The sequence below is a fragment of the Peromyscus eremicus genome, chromosome 1, assembly GCF_949786415.1.
Source record: "Peromyscus eremicus chromosome 1, PerEre_H2_v1, whole genome shotgun sequence".
Lineage (NCBI taxonomy): Eukaryota > Metazoa > Chordata > Mammalia > Rodentia > Cricetidae > Peromyscus > Peromyscus eremicus.
The window spans coordinates 21,329,460-21,346,557 of record NC_081416.1 but is presented as its reverse complement, the minus strand read 5'-3'; the positions used below and the strand labels follow the sequence as shown (position 1 = coordinate 21,346,557).

At 48.3% G+C, this 17,098-nt stretch overlaps 1 protein-coding gene across 1 annotated transcript in view; it reads right to left on the bottom strand.

The window, feature by feature from the left end:
- The window catches only part of Tll2 (tolloid like 2), a 113,396-nt gene that overhangs the window by 17,969 nt on the left and 78,329 nt on the right, over positions 1 to 17,098 (bottom strand). The window contains 5 exon segments of the mRNA XM_059246606.1: positions 2,770 to 2,965; positions 3,725 to 3,870; positions 4,692 to 4,808; positions 11,911 to 12,013; positions 16,135 to 16,250. Coding sequence (XP_059102589.1) covers positions 2,770 to 2,965; positions 3,725 to 3,870; positions 4,692 to 4,808; positions 11,911 to 12,013; positions 16,135 to 16,250 — 678 coding nt within the window.

The window sequence follows — 17,098 nt, the reverse complement described above, 5'->3', positions numbered from 1 at the left end:
AGGCCAGGAGATGTGGAGGTTGTGGGCAGGGCACAGAGGTAAGAAAGAGGGGATCACCACTTCTTAGCACAGTTGTTGCTAGGTGACGGAAAAAAAGCTAGTGGGATGACTTAAAGCAGCGAAAGCACCATTTGTGTGGAGACAAAAGGGGTAACACGTAAGGCAAGAGATGGAGAAGAGCTGCCAGCGCAGTGGGCTGTGCCTGTCTACAGCACTGTGCCAGCGTCGGTTAGTGGTAGGCAACTGGGCACCAGGCTTGCCAGGGTCTGGTGGCTTCATGGCCTCCACAGTGCCACAAGGCATCACCTGCGCCAAGCCCACTGGCTCATGCTCCCCCCACACAGTGCATACCTTCGAAGAAAATCTGAGAGCATGCGGGTAGAATTGGCTAGAACCAGCGTTTAGCCAATTATGGCCAGAGCTCTGGCTTCTTTCCATCCCCCTACGTACACAGGGAAAGAAGGAGCCATTCTATGGCTCAATAATAAGACACACACGGGATCTTCAAATCATTTCAGAGACAGGTAAGGAAAGAGAAGTTTGAGCACACCCCAGGACTTTGAAGAAATACCTTGAAGAAAGCCTTCACTGCCGCCCTACATCCTGTACAGTCCCTCTGCACTGGAATGATAGTGTGTAGGGATTCAAGCAGGATTTCACACTCCTTGTGTAGGGCTGTGGGACCAGCCAAGCCCTGAATGCCACCATCCTTTCTTAAAGTAAGCAGCGAGTAAGGCTCTGCCTGTTGCCTAGCCAATTGGCTCTGAGGGGCTGCCATCTGGCACCAGAAGATCAGGGCTGAGGCCAGCTGGCACCCTGGCCAGTGTTATGGGCCAGCTGGGCCCCAGGCAAAGGCTGTTGCCAACTGGCATCAAGGCACAAGGTTCTCTTGCTCACCCTGGCTCTGCCACAGGCTTTGTGGTTTCCAGCTCCCTCCCCCTGGCAAAGACACACGAGCCAGACACTGTGCTCTGGGGCATCCTGCTGTGGCCTCACTGGTCAAAGGAAGCTGGGCAATAAGATTTTCATTCTGTCTCTTGATTTTTTCTCTGCATGCCCCAATGGGAAGAACAATAACCCTATATCTCGCTTGGGACTCAACAGCTTGCAAAGCATTTCCAGGCCATCGCTTTATTGGAGCTTCACAACTCAACAGATTTTCTTCTTTCTGTTCTACAAGGGGGAACTGGGGCTTCTGTAAGGACATGAGGCTGCCTAGCAGGGTGGTATGTCTTGAAGTCAGTTCTTCTGACAGTCATCCCTTTACAGAGAACCTAGGAAAGGTATCTAAGAAGAGGCAGGGCCAGGTATCGTGGCTCACATTTGTGATCTGAGCTCCCTGAAGCTGAGGCATGAGAATGGCCCCGAATCTGAGTGAGTTACAGGCCAGCCTGGGTTACAGTATAATACCCTCTCTCAAAAACTAAAACAATAAAACAAAAAGGAGGAACAAGAAAGATGGGGATGGAGGGAAGGGGTTGGGATTTTTATCTGTCACAGCCAGGAGACACATAGAAGAGGAAGGAAGGCAGGACACAGCCCCCCTTGAAGTAGGTATGGATGGCTGGACACCAAGCGGTACCATAATGAGGGAGCCATGAAGAAGGGGCTGCAGGGATATTCTATCTCTACTGAGGACTGTTGGCATGCTCCTGGCACCCAGCCACGGTAGACCAGACCTAGGGAATACTCTTGTGTTCTTATTAAGGATGGTGTGCATCCTTTGGTGATCCTGATTGTCCACGGAAGCACTTTCTTATGCTAGGTCTGCCTTTGTGATCTGGGTCTGGGTCCATCAAGGAAATTTGTTCCCTTACTGTCCTCCCACCCCCTCCCTTGAGGACAAGCACGGGGGATGGAAGCCAATGCCTCTGGAAGTGGAAGACCTGGGTTGCCTTTCTGGCCCACACCAAGGAGTGCCAGACAAGACTGTAGAAGGTCTGGGGCCTGGAGTCATCCAGGGTTTAGATCTTTAATCCGCCACTCATCTCCGAGTGACCCTCAGCAGCCCTTCTCAGCTCGGATCAATACAGTCCAAACCTGACTAAAATGGTTATTACAGGAACAAAATAATACCAGGTAAAGAAAGCACCTTGCCTAGGCCCTGGGACACAGTGAGCTCTCTGTTAACGAAGTTGTCATGCATGGGTTGTTATTAATTAACTCAGGGTTTCACTAAATACATTTGACCTGGTAAAATCACTAGGTCTTGAAGACGGGGTTCAGTAGGTAAAGTGTTTGCTGTGTAAGTGGGAGGACCTGAGTTGAGATCCCCAGCACCCACACAAATGTCAAGCGTGCATGGCAGCCTGCTTGTAATTCTGACATCAGAAGGCAGAAGGATCCTTGGAGCAAGGTGACTAGCTAGGCTAGCCAAAATGAGAGACCCTGATTCAAAGGATAAGGTAGAAATCATCTAGAAAGACTCCTAATGTCAGCCTCAGGCCTCACATGCACATGCTCCCCCACACACATACATGTACCCACATTCACGTGAACATGCTATCACACACACACACAAACACAATATACCCTTTAAAAAAAATCACTAACTCTCATTTCCCCAAATAGAAATCTCCTTGCAGAAGCCAAGTGGAGCCTGTTCCTCACAGGTTTGAAGCCCACAGGGCCCTACAGCAGTTCTGAATGAACAGCTTCCTACCTGCCACAGCCTTGCTGCTGCTAAGGCCTCATACAGATTTGGGGACCTTATACTAGGGGAAGTTTTCTTTCCGTGAATGAACACAGGGCCAAACTGCTAAGCCATACCCTTGAAGAAGTTGGCTGCAAAGCCCGCTTTATTGATGGAACCGTCGGATACAAACTTCACTCACAGTCGGTTGGCGCTGGATTTCACAGCCTCCGGCTTCTCATAGCCACAGAAGTGGCCAATCAGGGCGCTCTCCTGGGTGGGACCATCGCGGATTTCCAGGTAGTCATAAGCACAGCTGTCATGCCTCTCGATCTAAAGGGAAAGACAGAGGCCGCATGGATGCCACTGGCTGGCCTGCCTTCAAGCTTTTTAACTCAGAATCCAAACCTAACCATCACTCAAATCTGAGGAGGCAGCTGTCCCTGTTGCGGAAGTCGGGGTGGGCCAAGCTGGAGAGGGTCTAAGGGAAGCAAGGGGAATGGGCTTGAAATAGGCTTTTAGCTTCCACTTTTAACCCGAAGTGGAAACTTGTCTCTTTTAGATGTGAGTGTGTGTGTGTGTGTGTGTGTGTGTGTGTGTGTGTGTGTAGGCCACAGGTAAACAACCCTTGTTCCTCAAAAGCCTCTTACTTTGTTGTTTCTCAGTAACCTGGAGCAGTTAGGCAACCAGTTAGGGATCTGCCTGCATTGCCTTCCCAACCCTGGGCTGACAAGGGTACACCATGCTTGGCTTTTTAAAATGAGTACTTGGGATCAAACTCGGGGCCTCATGCCTGCAAGACAAGAAAACACTTCACTGACTGAGCCATCCCCCCAGACCCACCCCCAGTCCTTTCTGGTATTTTTGTGTTTTGTTTGTTTGTTTGTTTGTTTGTTTGTTTTTGCTGAGACAAAGTCTCACTACATAGTCCAGTCTGGCCCAAAACTCACTTTCCTCCTGCCTCAGGCTCCTGAGCGTTGCAATGTCAGAATCTCTGTGGAGCTATAAGAACCAGTCTTTGTAGAGTAGAGAGCATGGAGCACACGCATCAGCTCCCACTCTTTCTTAGGAAAACATCCCAGCAGGGCTCACCTCAAAGGATTGGAAGGTAAGTCCCACGTGGAACCCGTCTGCCACTGTGATCCTCCACACACATTCCTTGGAAGGTCTGTAGTCGTCAGGGTAGTTGGGGGACTGGATCTGACCAGCGTCTTTGGTAATGTCTCCCCCACACATGGCTTTAGAAAGAACGTATGAAAAGGAGGGTCGGTCTGTGGTCACAGCTGACAAATGCAGGGGAGTGGCTACTTACTGCCACTAGGTGGCTCCAAGAGCCAGCGTTTCCGTCTGGGTCTAACCAAGCCGGCCTGTAAAGCCCAAGAGTTTCAACTCTCGACAGCCGAACCATGTGGGGGATCATTCCAACTATGGGAGCCTGGCCACATCCTCAGAGTCTTACTCAGGTGGGCCTGGAGAAGGTGGTGCTGCAGAGAACTCATGTGCTTGAACACACAGACACACAGACACACACACACTTCTGTGCATGCAGACACACATGTGCAAGTGCAGATGTGTTCACAATTTCTTTTATGAAATAAAATTTTGGATTCACCAAATTTTCAATGATTCAAGGCGAAGGGGGCTTTGGCACTTTTTAGTTCCATTCCTTTGTGAGAAGGGAGCGTTAAAACACATAGAAGCGGCCCTCGGGGTGATCTCATACATGAAAAGGGACCTCCAGGTAGTACCAGGTTTTCTTTTCACTGATGAAACAAGAGCTCTCATGGGTGGTCAGAGGCCACTGCCATCTCTACAGGACTCTGTACCCTGACACCATCCATACCCCACCCGGGCTGGGAAGAGAGCTCAGTGGGCTTGCGACAGTGGTTGAGCTCAGCACGCCTGGCCTTTGCCTGTCCAATGTGACAGAGGCAGTGTGCGGTACTCAGCTTGGACCCTCTAGCAAGCTGCTTTGTACACCTGGGAAGGAACCGGGTTGCATTAGGAGGACAGACACTTGCCAGTGGCCATCTGCCTGGCTGCTCCATCAAGAACAAACCTTCATATACTGCAAAGAAGCCCTTGCCCAGGATGCTGCTGCTGCTACGAAATTCCACCCACAGCCGGCTGTCTGAAGAGACGAGGGGCTCAGGGACCTTATCGCCGCAAAACCTCCCTGGAAAGGAAAAGGACAGTCAGGACACTACGGACATTGAGCTCACCTCACCACATCCTGAAGGAAAGACAGGAAGTAATCAATGACCCTTGAAATGACAGCTGATCCTGCAGTACACACAGGGCTGAAGATGGGTCCCAGAGTGTGCCCATGAAGGACACGTGCAGTCGAAGTACAGGGCAGATTGCAGGCACCTTTCCCTGCCACATGGGTCCTTGGTGGGGCCTGTGGTGGCTCTCAGGGGAAGGGGATGGTGCTGAGCTATTGCTGATGTGTCTTTCTGGTGACACCCACACTCTTCCCTTTGGGGCACTGGGCATTCTGCTGCCCTTGCCTCAGAAGCGGGGGCCCGAGACCAAGAAACCAAAGACCAGAGACCGAAGCCTCTTAGCATTGAATTGCTCAGAACCAGATGTGATACCAAAGGCATGGAGTTAAAGAAGAGTGCGTTTCCCAGCCTGCTGGCTCGGTGACACCCAGGAGGAAGACTGGGATGAAGAAGTTCTGAGGGACACTGTGGAGACCCATAAGGACCGACTCCTTGTCCCGTTCCCTCAAGCTAAGACAATGGCTAAAACAGAATGAAAAGACCACAAGGAGATTTAAGGATCTGGGAGAATAGAAAATGGTGTCTCCAGGCCCTGCACACAGCCCAGCAAGGCAACATGACCCAAGAGCCCTTGTTCTTTCTGAGTTCAGTAAGTGTGGCTTGTCCAGACCTTTGCTCATGATACAGCCATGCAAAATTCCCCATGTCAGCCCTAATGTGACACAGCATCATGACTACAGGCTCCTGAGAGAGAATGGAGGCCACTTCCCCAGAGTTCACAGGCCTTGGGGAGCCATAGAGTGTCTCCCTAGCTTGGAGGAAGGTGTGGACTTGGGTACCTCCTGAGCTGCCCCAACTTGAGGCAAAAGAACTACAGCTTAAGCCCAAAGTCTCACTATGTAGCCCGGGCTGGCACTGAAGTCACTAAGTAGCTGAGGCTGGCCTCAAACTTGCTGGATCCTCCTGCCTCAACCTCTCAAGTGTTGGAATTATAAACATGTGCCATTGTGATCAGCTCTCAGTTTAAAAAAAAAGTGGGTGTTTTAACAATTAGCACCACATAAAGCCCTGGACAAGGCACTAGACACTATAATTATGCTTTATTCTTCTGAGAAATGTGGAAAGGCATAAGCTTGGGGAAGAATTAGTAGCACAAATGGGCTTTTCCAGATGGTCAGGCTCTAGTTACGTTCTTTGAGAAGAAACAGTGCAGAAGGGTGCCAGGTGACTTTGTGCCCTCTTGGTTCTGGCTGCCGCCTCTAGCCATTTGGATTTGGTGGTGGTCATATTCAATGCAATAAAAGTTTTGCCAAAACTTTGGCAAGGAGAAACACATTTGAAGGGCTGGGGAAATGGCTCAGTTGGTGAAGTTCTTGCTGTGCAAGAATGAGGATTTGAATTTGAGCCCAGAAGCCATGTGAGAAAGTCAGGCGTGGTGGTGTGTGCTTACAGTTCTAATACTGGGAAGGAGGAGTCTCCCGGGCTAGCCAGCCCAGAGGTGGGTGGTATCTGAAGAATGGCACCCAATCTAGTCTTACCTACATATGCATATGCTCCTGAACACATGTTCACCCATGCGCATACAAGCATGCAAACGCACACATACACACAAAGAAATAACATACTAGAGGCCTGTAAGTTTGGGGTAATGACATCTGGCATGGCCAATTACTGTGATGAGTTTTTGGGAAACAACAGGAAAGCATGAGAGAGCACCACTTTCTAACAGGAAGAGCACCGAGCAGTCAGACCACGCCAGCCCTAAGCAGGACTCTTTTTAAAACCCCAGCTCGCCGGGAGGTGGTGGCACACGCCTTTAATCCCAGCACTGGAGAGGCAGAGCCAGGCGGATCTCTGTGAGTTTGAGGCCAGCCTGGGCTACAGAGCGAGATCCAGGACAGGCACCAAAAACCATACAGAGAAACCCTGTCTTAAAAAAACAAAAACAACAAAAAAAGCAACAAAAAATAAAAACCAAACAAACAAACAAAAAGTCCAAAACAACAGCAACAACAACAAAAACCCAGCTGCTACAGTCACTGAGGACCGATTACAAATGGGAGCAGGGAGGCCTACATCCTCACTGCCTATGGACCTAACTCAGTAAGAAGAGCCCTCTGCCACCCCTGCTGCGGGATGCCCCACCCCTGCCCAGTCCTCCGGCCCAGGCAGGTATATTGTTCTGCCCTGGAATCTTTGTGATTCTTAGCTGACATCTCAGCCTTTTCTAATGGAAAAGACGCTCTAATGGAAGCCCTCTTTCATCATGGACTGTGTAAGACCCAGTCTGAAGCACCTGACATGGACTATATCATTTCATCCCCACTTGCCATGGTTTGAACATTAAATGTGATCCAAAAGCTCCTGGGTTGAAGTTTTGGGCCCGAGTGATCAGATGTAGGGCTTTGGGGAGGCTGCAGTGTCTTGAGGTCTCTGATCTTAGCAATTGATCGACCCATTCATAGATTCATAGATTAAAGACTATTTAGAAGTGGGAGGAACTAGGTCAATGGAGGTATGCTCTCAAGGAATATCCTCTCCTTGTCCCCATACCCCCACCTGTCACCATGAAATGAGCAATAGTTTTTCTGCCAGGTGCTTCTGGCCTTGTCGCCAAACTAAAAGCAATCAGGTCACGGATTGAAACCATGAGCTCGATAAACCTTTTCTCTTTCAAGTTGATTTCCCTCAGGTATTTTGTCAGAGCAAGGGAAAGCTAACACACTGCCCCCCCTATTAGATATTGTTATTATCCCCATTTCACAGCTGAGCAAAGTGAGGATAAGAGCATTTGCCTCAAAGCTGGAGGTGGAAGCAAAATTTGAAGTCTGGTAGTTTGAGATGCAGATTCTTATTGTTGCTGTCCTCCATCACTGTCACCATCAAAAGGAACTTGGGTGTAATTCTGAACATTGCACAATTTGGGATAAGACATCAAGTGTGTTCCCTGGGAATGGAAGGGCCATGGTCATGTCCCAGCTTGGAAGAGGACAGGCACAAATGAAGATCAAGGCCTCCGACCACAAAGCACATCTGTGTCGGTGCCAGGCTTGGCTGTTGGCCTCACACTATCATTTCTGTTCCTTTGGGAAACTGCCCTTGTCCAGGAAGCCTCAGTAGTGGGGGCCACGCGACTCCGAGGGGCCAGCCTGGCCTTTCTGAACTCCCCTCCCTGTTTCAAGGAAATGGGATAAGGGGCTTTTGTGTGCATTATGGTGACGCTGAATGCCAAGGCAGTTCTGCAGACAAAAGTAGGGTGCTTGAAGTGACTCCTCTAATGCCAGCGGGGAGGGGAATCCATGTTGCAGGACAGTGTTTAAGATTACCAACTGGCTCCTCTATAGGCATCACCCCTGAACCCCCACCCCCTGTTAAAGGTAAGTGGCTCCTGGAACAGAAAACCCATCTGTGATCTTTAACCAGCTGTGAAACATTCTCATCTACTTAATTTTCTTTTGAAACCAGTAAGTGAAAACCTGGGTCGCAAGCAGCCTCCCTCCGAAGAGACTGGGCAGGCTATCGAGAAACTGGCATGGAGAGGTGTCAATTCCTAGACTGAAATCTGGTTCCTGGGTTTAGAGGAGTTTAATAAGGATATCAAGAAGAGGAAATGCAGATGAGGATACTCCAATGGGCTCTGTGGGGAGTCATAAAGGGTCCATTCATAAAAAGTTATGCACGCATTATGCCTGGATTTTCACACACTGCCCTGGGAAAAAATTTGATGCAGAGCAAGATGTCTACTTTACAATCCGCCCTAATCCGCTCTCCCTCCTGCCAAAGGGGCATTGACCTGCCTCCTCCCAGCAGATTTCATGGCACTGACCCCTCCCAGGGACCAGCTTAGCCAGCACAATGCACTTGTTCCAAACACAAAAATTCACTAACGACTGCATTTGGAAACATCAGAGCAGACCAAATAGTTGGCAAAGGAGGTGCCTGCAAATGAAGAATGATGGTTCCAGGCACCCGGCCATGCCTCAGCTGCAACACTGTGCATGTGAGAGAGCACACACACACACACACACACACACACACACACACACACACACAGAGTGTGCAATTCAGGAAAATATAATATGAGCCCTAACCCCACTCCTCCCAAGAAAAATCAACCCAAGCCATCACCAATAAACAGACCAACTGTACAAGTCCTGTTCTGGTACTAAGAGTGTAGCAGAGACACCAGGATCCCTACTGAGAAAATGCCCACTTGCCATTCAAGCAAAGGGTATGCCTGGAAACTGGCCCATGTCCACTCTCTGGAACGTGCCTTGGCCCTTTCTGGGGAACTTTGGCTCCTTCCTCTCATGGCTTTAGTCTAACCCATTCCTGGGGGTTTAAGGCTGCCAACCTCAGCAAGCAAAACTCCAGGAAGCCTGGTTAACTTTGACTCCCAGACAACAACACATGGTGTATTTCTTCTGACAGCTTGGGGGGGGGGCGGGACCGGGACGGGGGACACGACACTGCAAATATTTAGCAGTCACCTGTCCCCAGACCAGGACATTGGCACTCTGGTCTAATTTCAGTCACTGGCTAGCCCTGAGACCTTAGGCACTCAGTGCATGTTGGGAGCTGGGCTTTCCCATGTAGTGTAGGATTCAGTGACTTGAAGGTATCTGTCGGGTTGAGGGGGTCTGTGGTTCCTTGTGCTCATGAAGCTCCTCCCACAGAGCATTTGTAAAGCATTATTGTAGAAGATCCAAACAGTAGAGAAGTGTACAAGACACAACATGAAGCTGCCCACCCTCCCCATGCTTCCTTTCTTGGAGGTAACCACCTCACCGCTAATGAACATCCTTTCTGTGTGTTTGGTACTAGACAGAAGCACATTCGAGGCCAGCAGGATCATTCTCTGACCCAGTTTGTGTGGGTTCTGGTTAAGTTGTTGTCCAGAGACATTGTCCAGGAAATGGTGACCATCAGACAAGTTTAGAAGCCCCTGATCCCAGGAATCCATCCTCACTGGGAGTTGGGAGGCTTCGGTGAGTACATAAGTGTGTGCAAGTGCACCTGCACATGTGTGTGGATGTGAATGCAGTTGCATATGTACCCAGGTGCGTGTGGGGCCAGAGGTCAACATCAGCTTTCTTCCTCACTCTCTCTCCATCTTATTTTTTGAGACAGGGTCTCTTGCTGAATCCGGACCTCACTGATTCAATTAACCTGGCTGAGTAGTGAGTTCCAAGGATCCACCTATTTCCACTGCTGCCCCCTAGTACTGGAGTCACAGACACACACTACAGTGCCTGGCTTCTTATGTGGGTGCTAGGGATTCAAACTCAGGTCCTTACGCTTGTGCGAAAACCACTTTGCTTACTGAGTCTTCTCCCTGCCCTGTGCCATGCCATCTTGGCACACCTGACCAATGCTGCTTGTGACCCATATCTCTGACTGTTACTTCCAAGTCTGTTCATTTTAGGCAGAAAACAGAACTCAGTGCAGGCAGACTCTACCCTGTCTTGGGCAGTATACTCACTTGCCCATGCCCACATTCCTATGCATACTTCTGGGGGAGGCACTTGGTTTGTGTGTCTGGACTATTAGCTACATGATGGATTTCTCCTAATGATGGCATGCAGACTGGCTCTTCCCTGGTACCTTGGAGATTCTGAGGACACAAATCCCCACATGTTTGTACCCTTGGGAGTTTAAACTAATCCTTCCACTAGATACAGGTGCTTGTGTGCTATTCCCCCTGATGGCTAACATTGAGGTTACTCATGCAGAAGGCTACAGGTTCCCTAGAGACTGTCCCTGTCTGGTGTGACTGTCTCATCCTGGTCCCCCAGGATCTCACACAGCGTCAGGGCTTTCTTTCTCATCACCACCTGCAGCCAGCCACCCTGGCAACAGCGCCTTGCAGCGAAGCAAAAGTGGCTTTTCCACTCACATGAAGGAATGCTGGGGACCAAGTCATCACCCAAACCTTGGACTTGGCCAGGCCAGGAGGCCATCATACAGAGCATTCCAGCAGTGAGGATACCCTACTATCTTTCATCTGGCTCTTTGTTGGCCTATTTCTCTCCACAGCTCCATTATAGCTGGCTTCCTCAGGCCAATGAGTACCAGCGTCGGCTCCCAAGACCCAAGACCGCTGATCCTCCAGGCAATATTAATCATCCCTGGTCATCAAGAGAGATCTATTTTGCAAAAACTTTCAGAAAAAAAACTATAAAGTGTCTTCCAGTGACCTTTTACTCAAAGGTCCAAACTGCCTTTGGTGGATGAATCCATACTCTTTCCTATTCCACAGAAATAATACCTGCCTATCAGAAAATCATAAGCTAAAAACAGAACAGAAACACTAAAAAATCCTCTACCATTCTGAAATAACCACTATGTGTTATTTACATCTTTAACTTTACTTGAGATTTATATTGTAAGTCATAAAATGATTTCTTGTAGTTGGATTCAGTCCATGCAATAGTTTAAATAATTTAGTTTTGAACAATTAGGGATAGCAGAGTTGGACTCCTTGTTTTTTCATATTGATCCCATTCTGCTCATCTCTGCCGGTTACAGCAGCTGGCTTTGCAATCCCTGGGTTATACACATCTGCATGTACACATATATGTTTGAAATAATTCTATTTACTCCATTTTGTAGCATACTTTTTGCAGGTTACAGAGTGCCAGAAAAGTTCTCTGTGTTGATACACACTCACCTCTAACTTTATTTTTAATGGATGGGAATTTTCTGCTGAAAAGATGTGTCACGATTTACTCAGCTAACCCCTACTGTTGAACATTTAAATTGCCTTTGATTCTCCCCGCTTCAGCGCACCTCCCTGGAGCTAGAGCTTTGCACACTTCCTTAATTAGTTCCCTAGGAGAAATTCCAAGAAGCGGAATTGCTGGGTCACCGGGTGCTGACAGTTTTTAAAAGCCTTTAACATGTGTGGCCAAATGGAGTGCTCAGAGTTTTACAACGACAAGAGCCCTTGAGAGCTTCTTGTGCTGGCTGCCACAATGGAACCTTCCAGATAGTAAGAGCATCCCAGGGAACAGCCCATTTCTTCTCTCTTAAGGCTGTCTGAAGTCTACTCACCCAACAGGGGGGCCTTTCTCCAGTAACCATCCCGGACCTCCACGTAATCGTACCAGCACAGACGGCTCTTAAACAAATCCATGGATGTGAAATTTAGGATGATCTGTAAAGAATTACCATAAAGTAGGATTGAACAACAAAGCCTGAGGAGTTCTGAAGGATGCATCTTACATACCAGTGTTCTCATGTTACCCCTTAGCATACAGAGCCTTCAGACCGCGGTAGGAGTGTCTTCTCAAAACACACACACAGGAAACCTCCTGACATTAAATAATAAACCTTAGGCGGGATGGGGAGTAAACAGAAGGAGATGGGTCCTTTAGTTCTCTCTGGGGAGTCACTTGGGCTTTTGAAGTTGCTAGGTGGTTTACAGAAAGCAAGATGCATTAAAAGATGGGCCAGGGTGAGTTGAGACTCGGGATTTGGAAGGAGGTAAGGGGTCAATGAAGTTCAGAGATACGAAAAGATCTTGTAACATCATCAATCATTCAGGTGGTCTGGGGTTAGCTCAAGTGCACGTGAGCACAGCTGTGATCAACATACCCTCAGCCATGATCTCCCACTTCTGAAGAGTTGTCTCCAAAAGCCTTCCTAAAGTTAGTCCGTCCATCCATCCATCCATCCATCCATCCATCCATCCATCCCATTGTTTTTATTGGTTGACCACTTACTGTGTGTTACTGTGTTGCTCTTCTTCAATGTCTCTTCCTAATGGCTACTGTTGGGGTGATTCCCAGACTACCCACAACTACAGCTTGATGTCAGTCTTCCACACCTTCCATCTCAGGTTTATTAAACCGCTCCCAACTCATGCTTAGGGAATCCCTAAAGAAATCCCTATGCCCCTATCTCGTAAGTTGGGCTCTGTTTTTTTTCTAGATGCTTCAAGGCAAGCCTATGTCCCTTCCTCAATGCTCTAGAAGTTCCAGAACCTGCCAGGCCCAGGTAAGTGTCCACTCCTAAGTCCCTGCTCAGATGGCACATCTGACATTTGATCTGTAGGAGTCCCCATTCTCTCTCCCTCTTAGAGGTATCTCTAGTCAGACACATTTGGACCCACATCTCAGCTCTGCCCTCACTGACTCCAGAATCTTGAGGAAGTAGTTGACTTCCTAGAGCTTTTTCCTCATCTGGAAAACAATATGCACACCAGCAGGTTGTGGAGGAGTCTGCGAAAGAAACTGTATACAAGGTGACTAATGCCATGTCTGGTACACAGCAAGTACTCCATAAACACACTTTTAAAAGTCAGACCTCTCTGAGTATGCTCTTAGTATATCACAGCTGGCACCCCACTGCCCCTCACAGGCTTTCTTTCCATCCTGATCATCAATGAGAGTGCCGACCCCTTCCCTAGAGCTAATACCCGGAGTCCAGTGGTCCCCTAGAAAATGAAAAGCGAGTACCAGAAAATAACAGATGGAGTACATGAGTGTCATGGATGTGTGTATCAGATTCCTAGGGAGTGAGAAACCCAAGCTTAGTAGTATCTTAAGATTAGGGTGTCCCTGGGTTTCTCTCATGTCTGCATACGCTGGTGATAGGTGATGAGGTTCAGGAATGCTTATGAGCTGGTCCTACAGAACTGTTTAGTCTTTGCTCTTTTAAGATTACAGTGAGGAAATGTTAGTAAAACTTCCTTGGAAACACATTCATGGTCTGAGAGGGATAATTATTCAGGCTAATTATTTAAAGTATGTTAGTGAACCATAAAGACCATCGGGGAAGAAAAAGGTGATGAGCGAGAAGTGATATGGAATCAATCAACTTTACTAATTACCAGCAGCTCTAGGGAAGGCTGGGTGAGGCAGAAATGGGAATAATTGCAGGAATTTCAACCATGTATATTCTCTGTGCCCCCAGTGGGCACTGATAATTGAGACTTAGTGAAGCTTACACGGTTCAAACATGTCACATAGGCCTGCTGTGCAGCAAGTCAACAATGTGGGGATTACCAGGCCTCCTCCTCTTCCTCCTCCTCCTCCTCTTCCTGCCTGTTAATACCTCTAGCAGGCGTGGTCATATCCGCACAAAAGGTATATGTCTCAGGTTCAAGATGACAACCACACCGTGTTTGTGTACGGTAGTGGTGCATGCCTGTAAGTGTGTGAGCATATATATCTGTGCACATGCATGCAGAGGGTGGAGGAAGGTATCCCTTGTCTTCCTCTGTCACTCTTATTCCCTTGGGACAGGATCGGTCACCGATCCAGAAGCTTGCCATTTGGGCTGAGCTGGTTTGCTAGCAAGCTCTCGGGGGCTGCCTGTCTCTGTGCCCCAGCGCTGGGGTTACGGCATGCACAGCCATGCCTCTCTTATTACTGGGGTGCTAGAGACTTGAACTCAGGTCCTCAGGCCTGCACAGCAAGCTATCCTGCCCACCGTGCAGCCTTCCAAGCCCTGGCATTGCCTTAATACTTCATTGTGAGAGTGCGTGCGCACGTGCAAATGTATATGTGTGTGAGCTCTGTCTCCTTTGTGTGACATGACAATGGTCCACTGTTCAGGTTTTTAGTCTCTCCATGGTGTGTGTTCACTTCCCAACTCTCCATCAAATTTAGTCACCTTGAGTAAGTCCAATTTTCTGTTGTATGGTAAGTGGTGTATCAGCATCTAGCATGTGGGGTTGATGCAAGGATGTGATTAAGTGACCTACATGGCTTACTGAGGAAAGAATCCAGTCTGTAAAAATTGCTTTCAGTGGACCCTAGCCATTGCTCTCTTGTTCTCACATTTTACTTGAAGTTATAAACTATGCAGACTGGCTATGGACACCTGGAAAACATCCAACATATCCCACTATCTCCAGTTACCCAGGTTTCACTCTACCCTCAGACATCCACGTATCCATCCCACAAACCCTCATTGTGCCGTGGCTGTGCCATACAAAGTGGGATGCTGGCACTGGTGTGGACAGTCTCTGTCCTCACTGTGCTTAAGGGCTATAAATGCAACAGTACCTCAGTAGTTATGGTACTAAAGCATGCTGTGACACGTGTGATTCTAGAGGGATCTGGGAACACAGGAACATCCCCTCACCTAGACCCAAGGAAAGAGGGTTGATCTGCTCTGAGACAACTTGAAGAATATCTAGATTTGTAGAACACACAATAAAAAGGTGAAGATTGGAAAGATGGCTCAGTGCTTAAGAGTGTGCCCTGCTCTGGCAGAGGACCCTGGTTCAGTTCCTACTACCCATGTTGGGTGGTTGATAATTGCCTCTAACTCCAGCTCTAGAGGATCTGAAATCGGGCAATCTGGATCAGTTCCAGCCCTCTTCTGGACTCCATGGACACCCATACACACGTACACACACACACATACACACACTCAACACACATATACACATAAAACAAATCTTTTAAGAAAAGATAAACTTCAAAGTTCAAATCCCAGTTCTGCATTTTACTATGTGATTGGGGCAATTTCCCTTTAGATTCCTTGTCCACAAAATGGACATAAGATCCTGTAGTGGAGCAGAACATATCCATCTTGGACCAAGGAGAAGGGGCCCTGGCCCTGAACTCAGCTCCAGAGGGCTATGGCATCTTTAGGACTAACAGAACTTGTGAATACATGGCTTGCTAAGCCTCTAACATCTTCTTCCAGGGACCCAGAGCCTTGGCATTCTTTGAGCCCACTTATTGGACATACCATGGCTTCCTTCCTGGATCTGAGAACAGACACAGGCCTGGACAGTCCATCCTACCAGAGGGCAGCCATAGAGCAGCTGCTTGAAAGGCTGGAGTGAACGATACTCAGGAACGTGGGTTGGGGCGTCAACACTGGTGGAGGTAGAGGCTAGAGAAGAGAAGCCAACTGTTTTGGCCACGTTGCCTGACACTCCAAGGTGTCAAGAAATTTTATATTGGACACTTGCCCTCTAGAGTACTAGAACAGTGTGTTAGTCAAGGTGAAGGACAGATTGTGGTGTGGATCTTTAGCACATGCCAGGCCTCCATTTGTGTGGGTTTGACTGGCTGAGAAGTCATGAAACAATGAATACAATGTGAGCAGTGGTGCTCCTGGCACTCAATGGGTGCTCAGAACAGCTGCTATTACTACTAGTACAGATCCTCCTATCCCACCCGACCCAGAGCGCCACCCTGTTCCTGATGGGGGCCCAACCTACCTTCTAAAAATTGTGTTCACTGTTCATGTGTCTAGCCAGGTATGTGCTCAGCATGCAATGGTCTGATCAGGAGAGTTAATGTTCTCACCTACCTTTTCTCCCGGGGTGACAGAGATCCTCCAGACACAGTGGGAATAGGACGGGTAGCCATTTGGGAAACCGGGTGCTGAAAAGTTTCCTGTTGTATCCTGTAGAGTCTCCCCACATGCTGCACAAGCAAAACAGCAACTCTGATACAGGTACACATGAGGTTTCTTCCCCCCAAACCCCGAGATACCCCTGCCCAGGCCTGTGGAGTAACAGACTTTCCCAAGCCAAAGCCCTGGGAATGACGGATGAAGAGTAAGATGAGTAGATGGTTATTTTTTCTGGCCAAGGAAAGCAAAAGTAGATCTTGGTGCCAAGGAGTAGCACCCAGGGCTTCTTCCAAAGGCTCTCAGTACTCAGTATGGCTTGATGTGGGTTCAGATCTCAATTCTCCATGAATTGGACCAACTCAGGGGGCCAGTGAGATCACCTATATCACACAGAATGGGTCCACTCAGGGCTTGGCACCCACAGAGTGTTCCAGAGATTGTACAACTGATTTATTGATTGACCGATGAGAGAGGTTGAGCCCCGAGCCTTGGGCCGTGCTAGACAAGTGAGCTACATATTTCCCAGCCTCACTGGAGCCTTCATAATTGCTAATAATAACATCTGTAGCAAGGAGAATACAGAAGTATAAGTCAGTAAAGCCAAAAGAAAACATGCTCTGAGACTCATTTATGCCCCCTTTAAACTCTTTTCTTTTTGCCATTTATCTCTGAGAGAGCTCCCAAACAAACAAGGAAGCAGAGAAAAGTGCAGGGGTAGAGGCATACAAGGATGGTCTACAGAGAGCTCTTAGGTCTATTTGTCTTTGAAGGTTGCCCAGTAATGAATGTGTCTAGAACACAGAACCTGCATGAGAAGAAAATCACTTCCTGTAATTTGTCCTTAAAAGAAATGAAGAGAGAGGGATTCCTATAGATTAGGAGCAAATGACATTTGTATTTCCTGAAACCTGGGGATTGC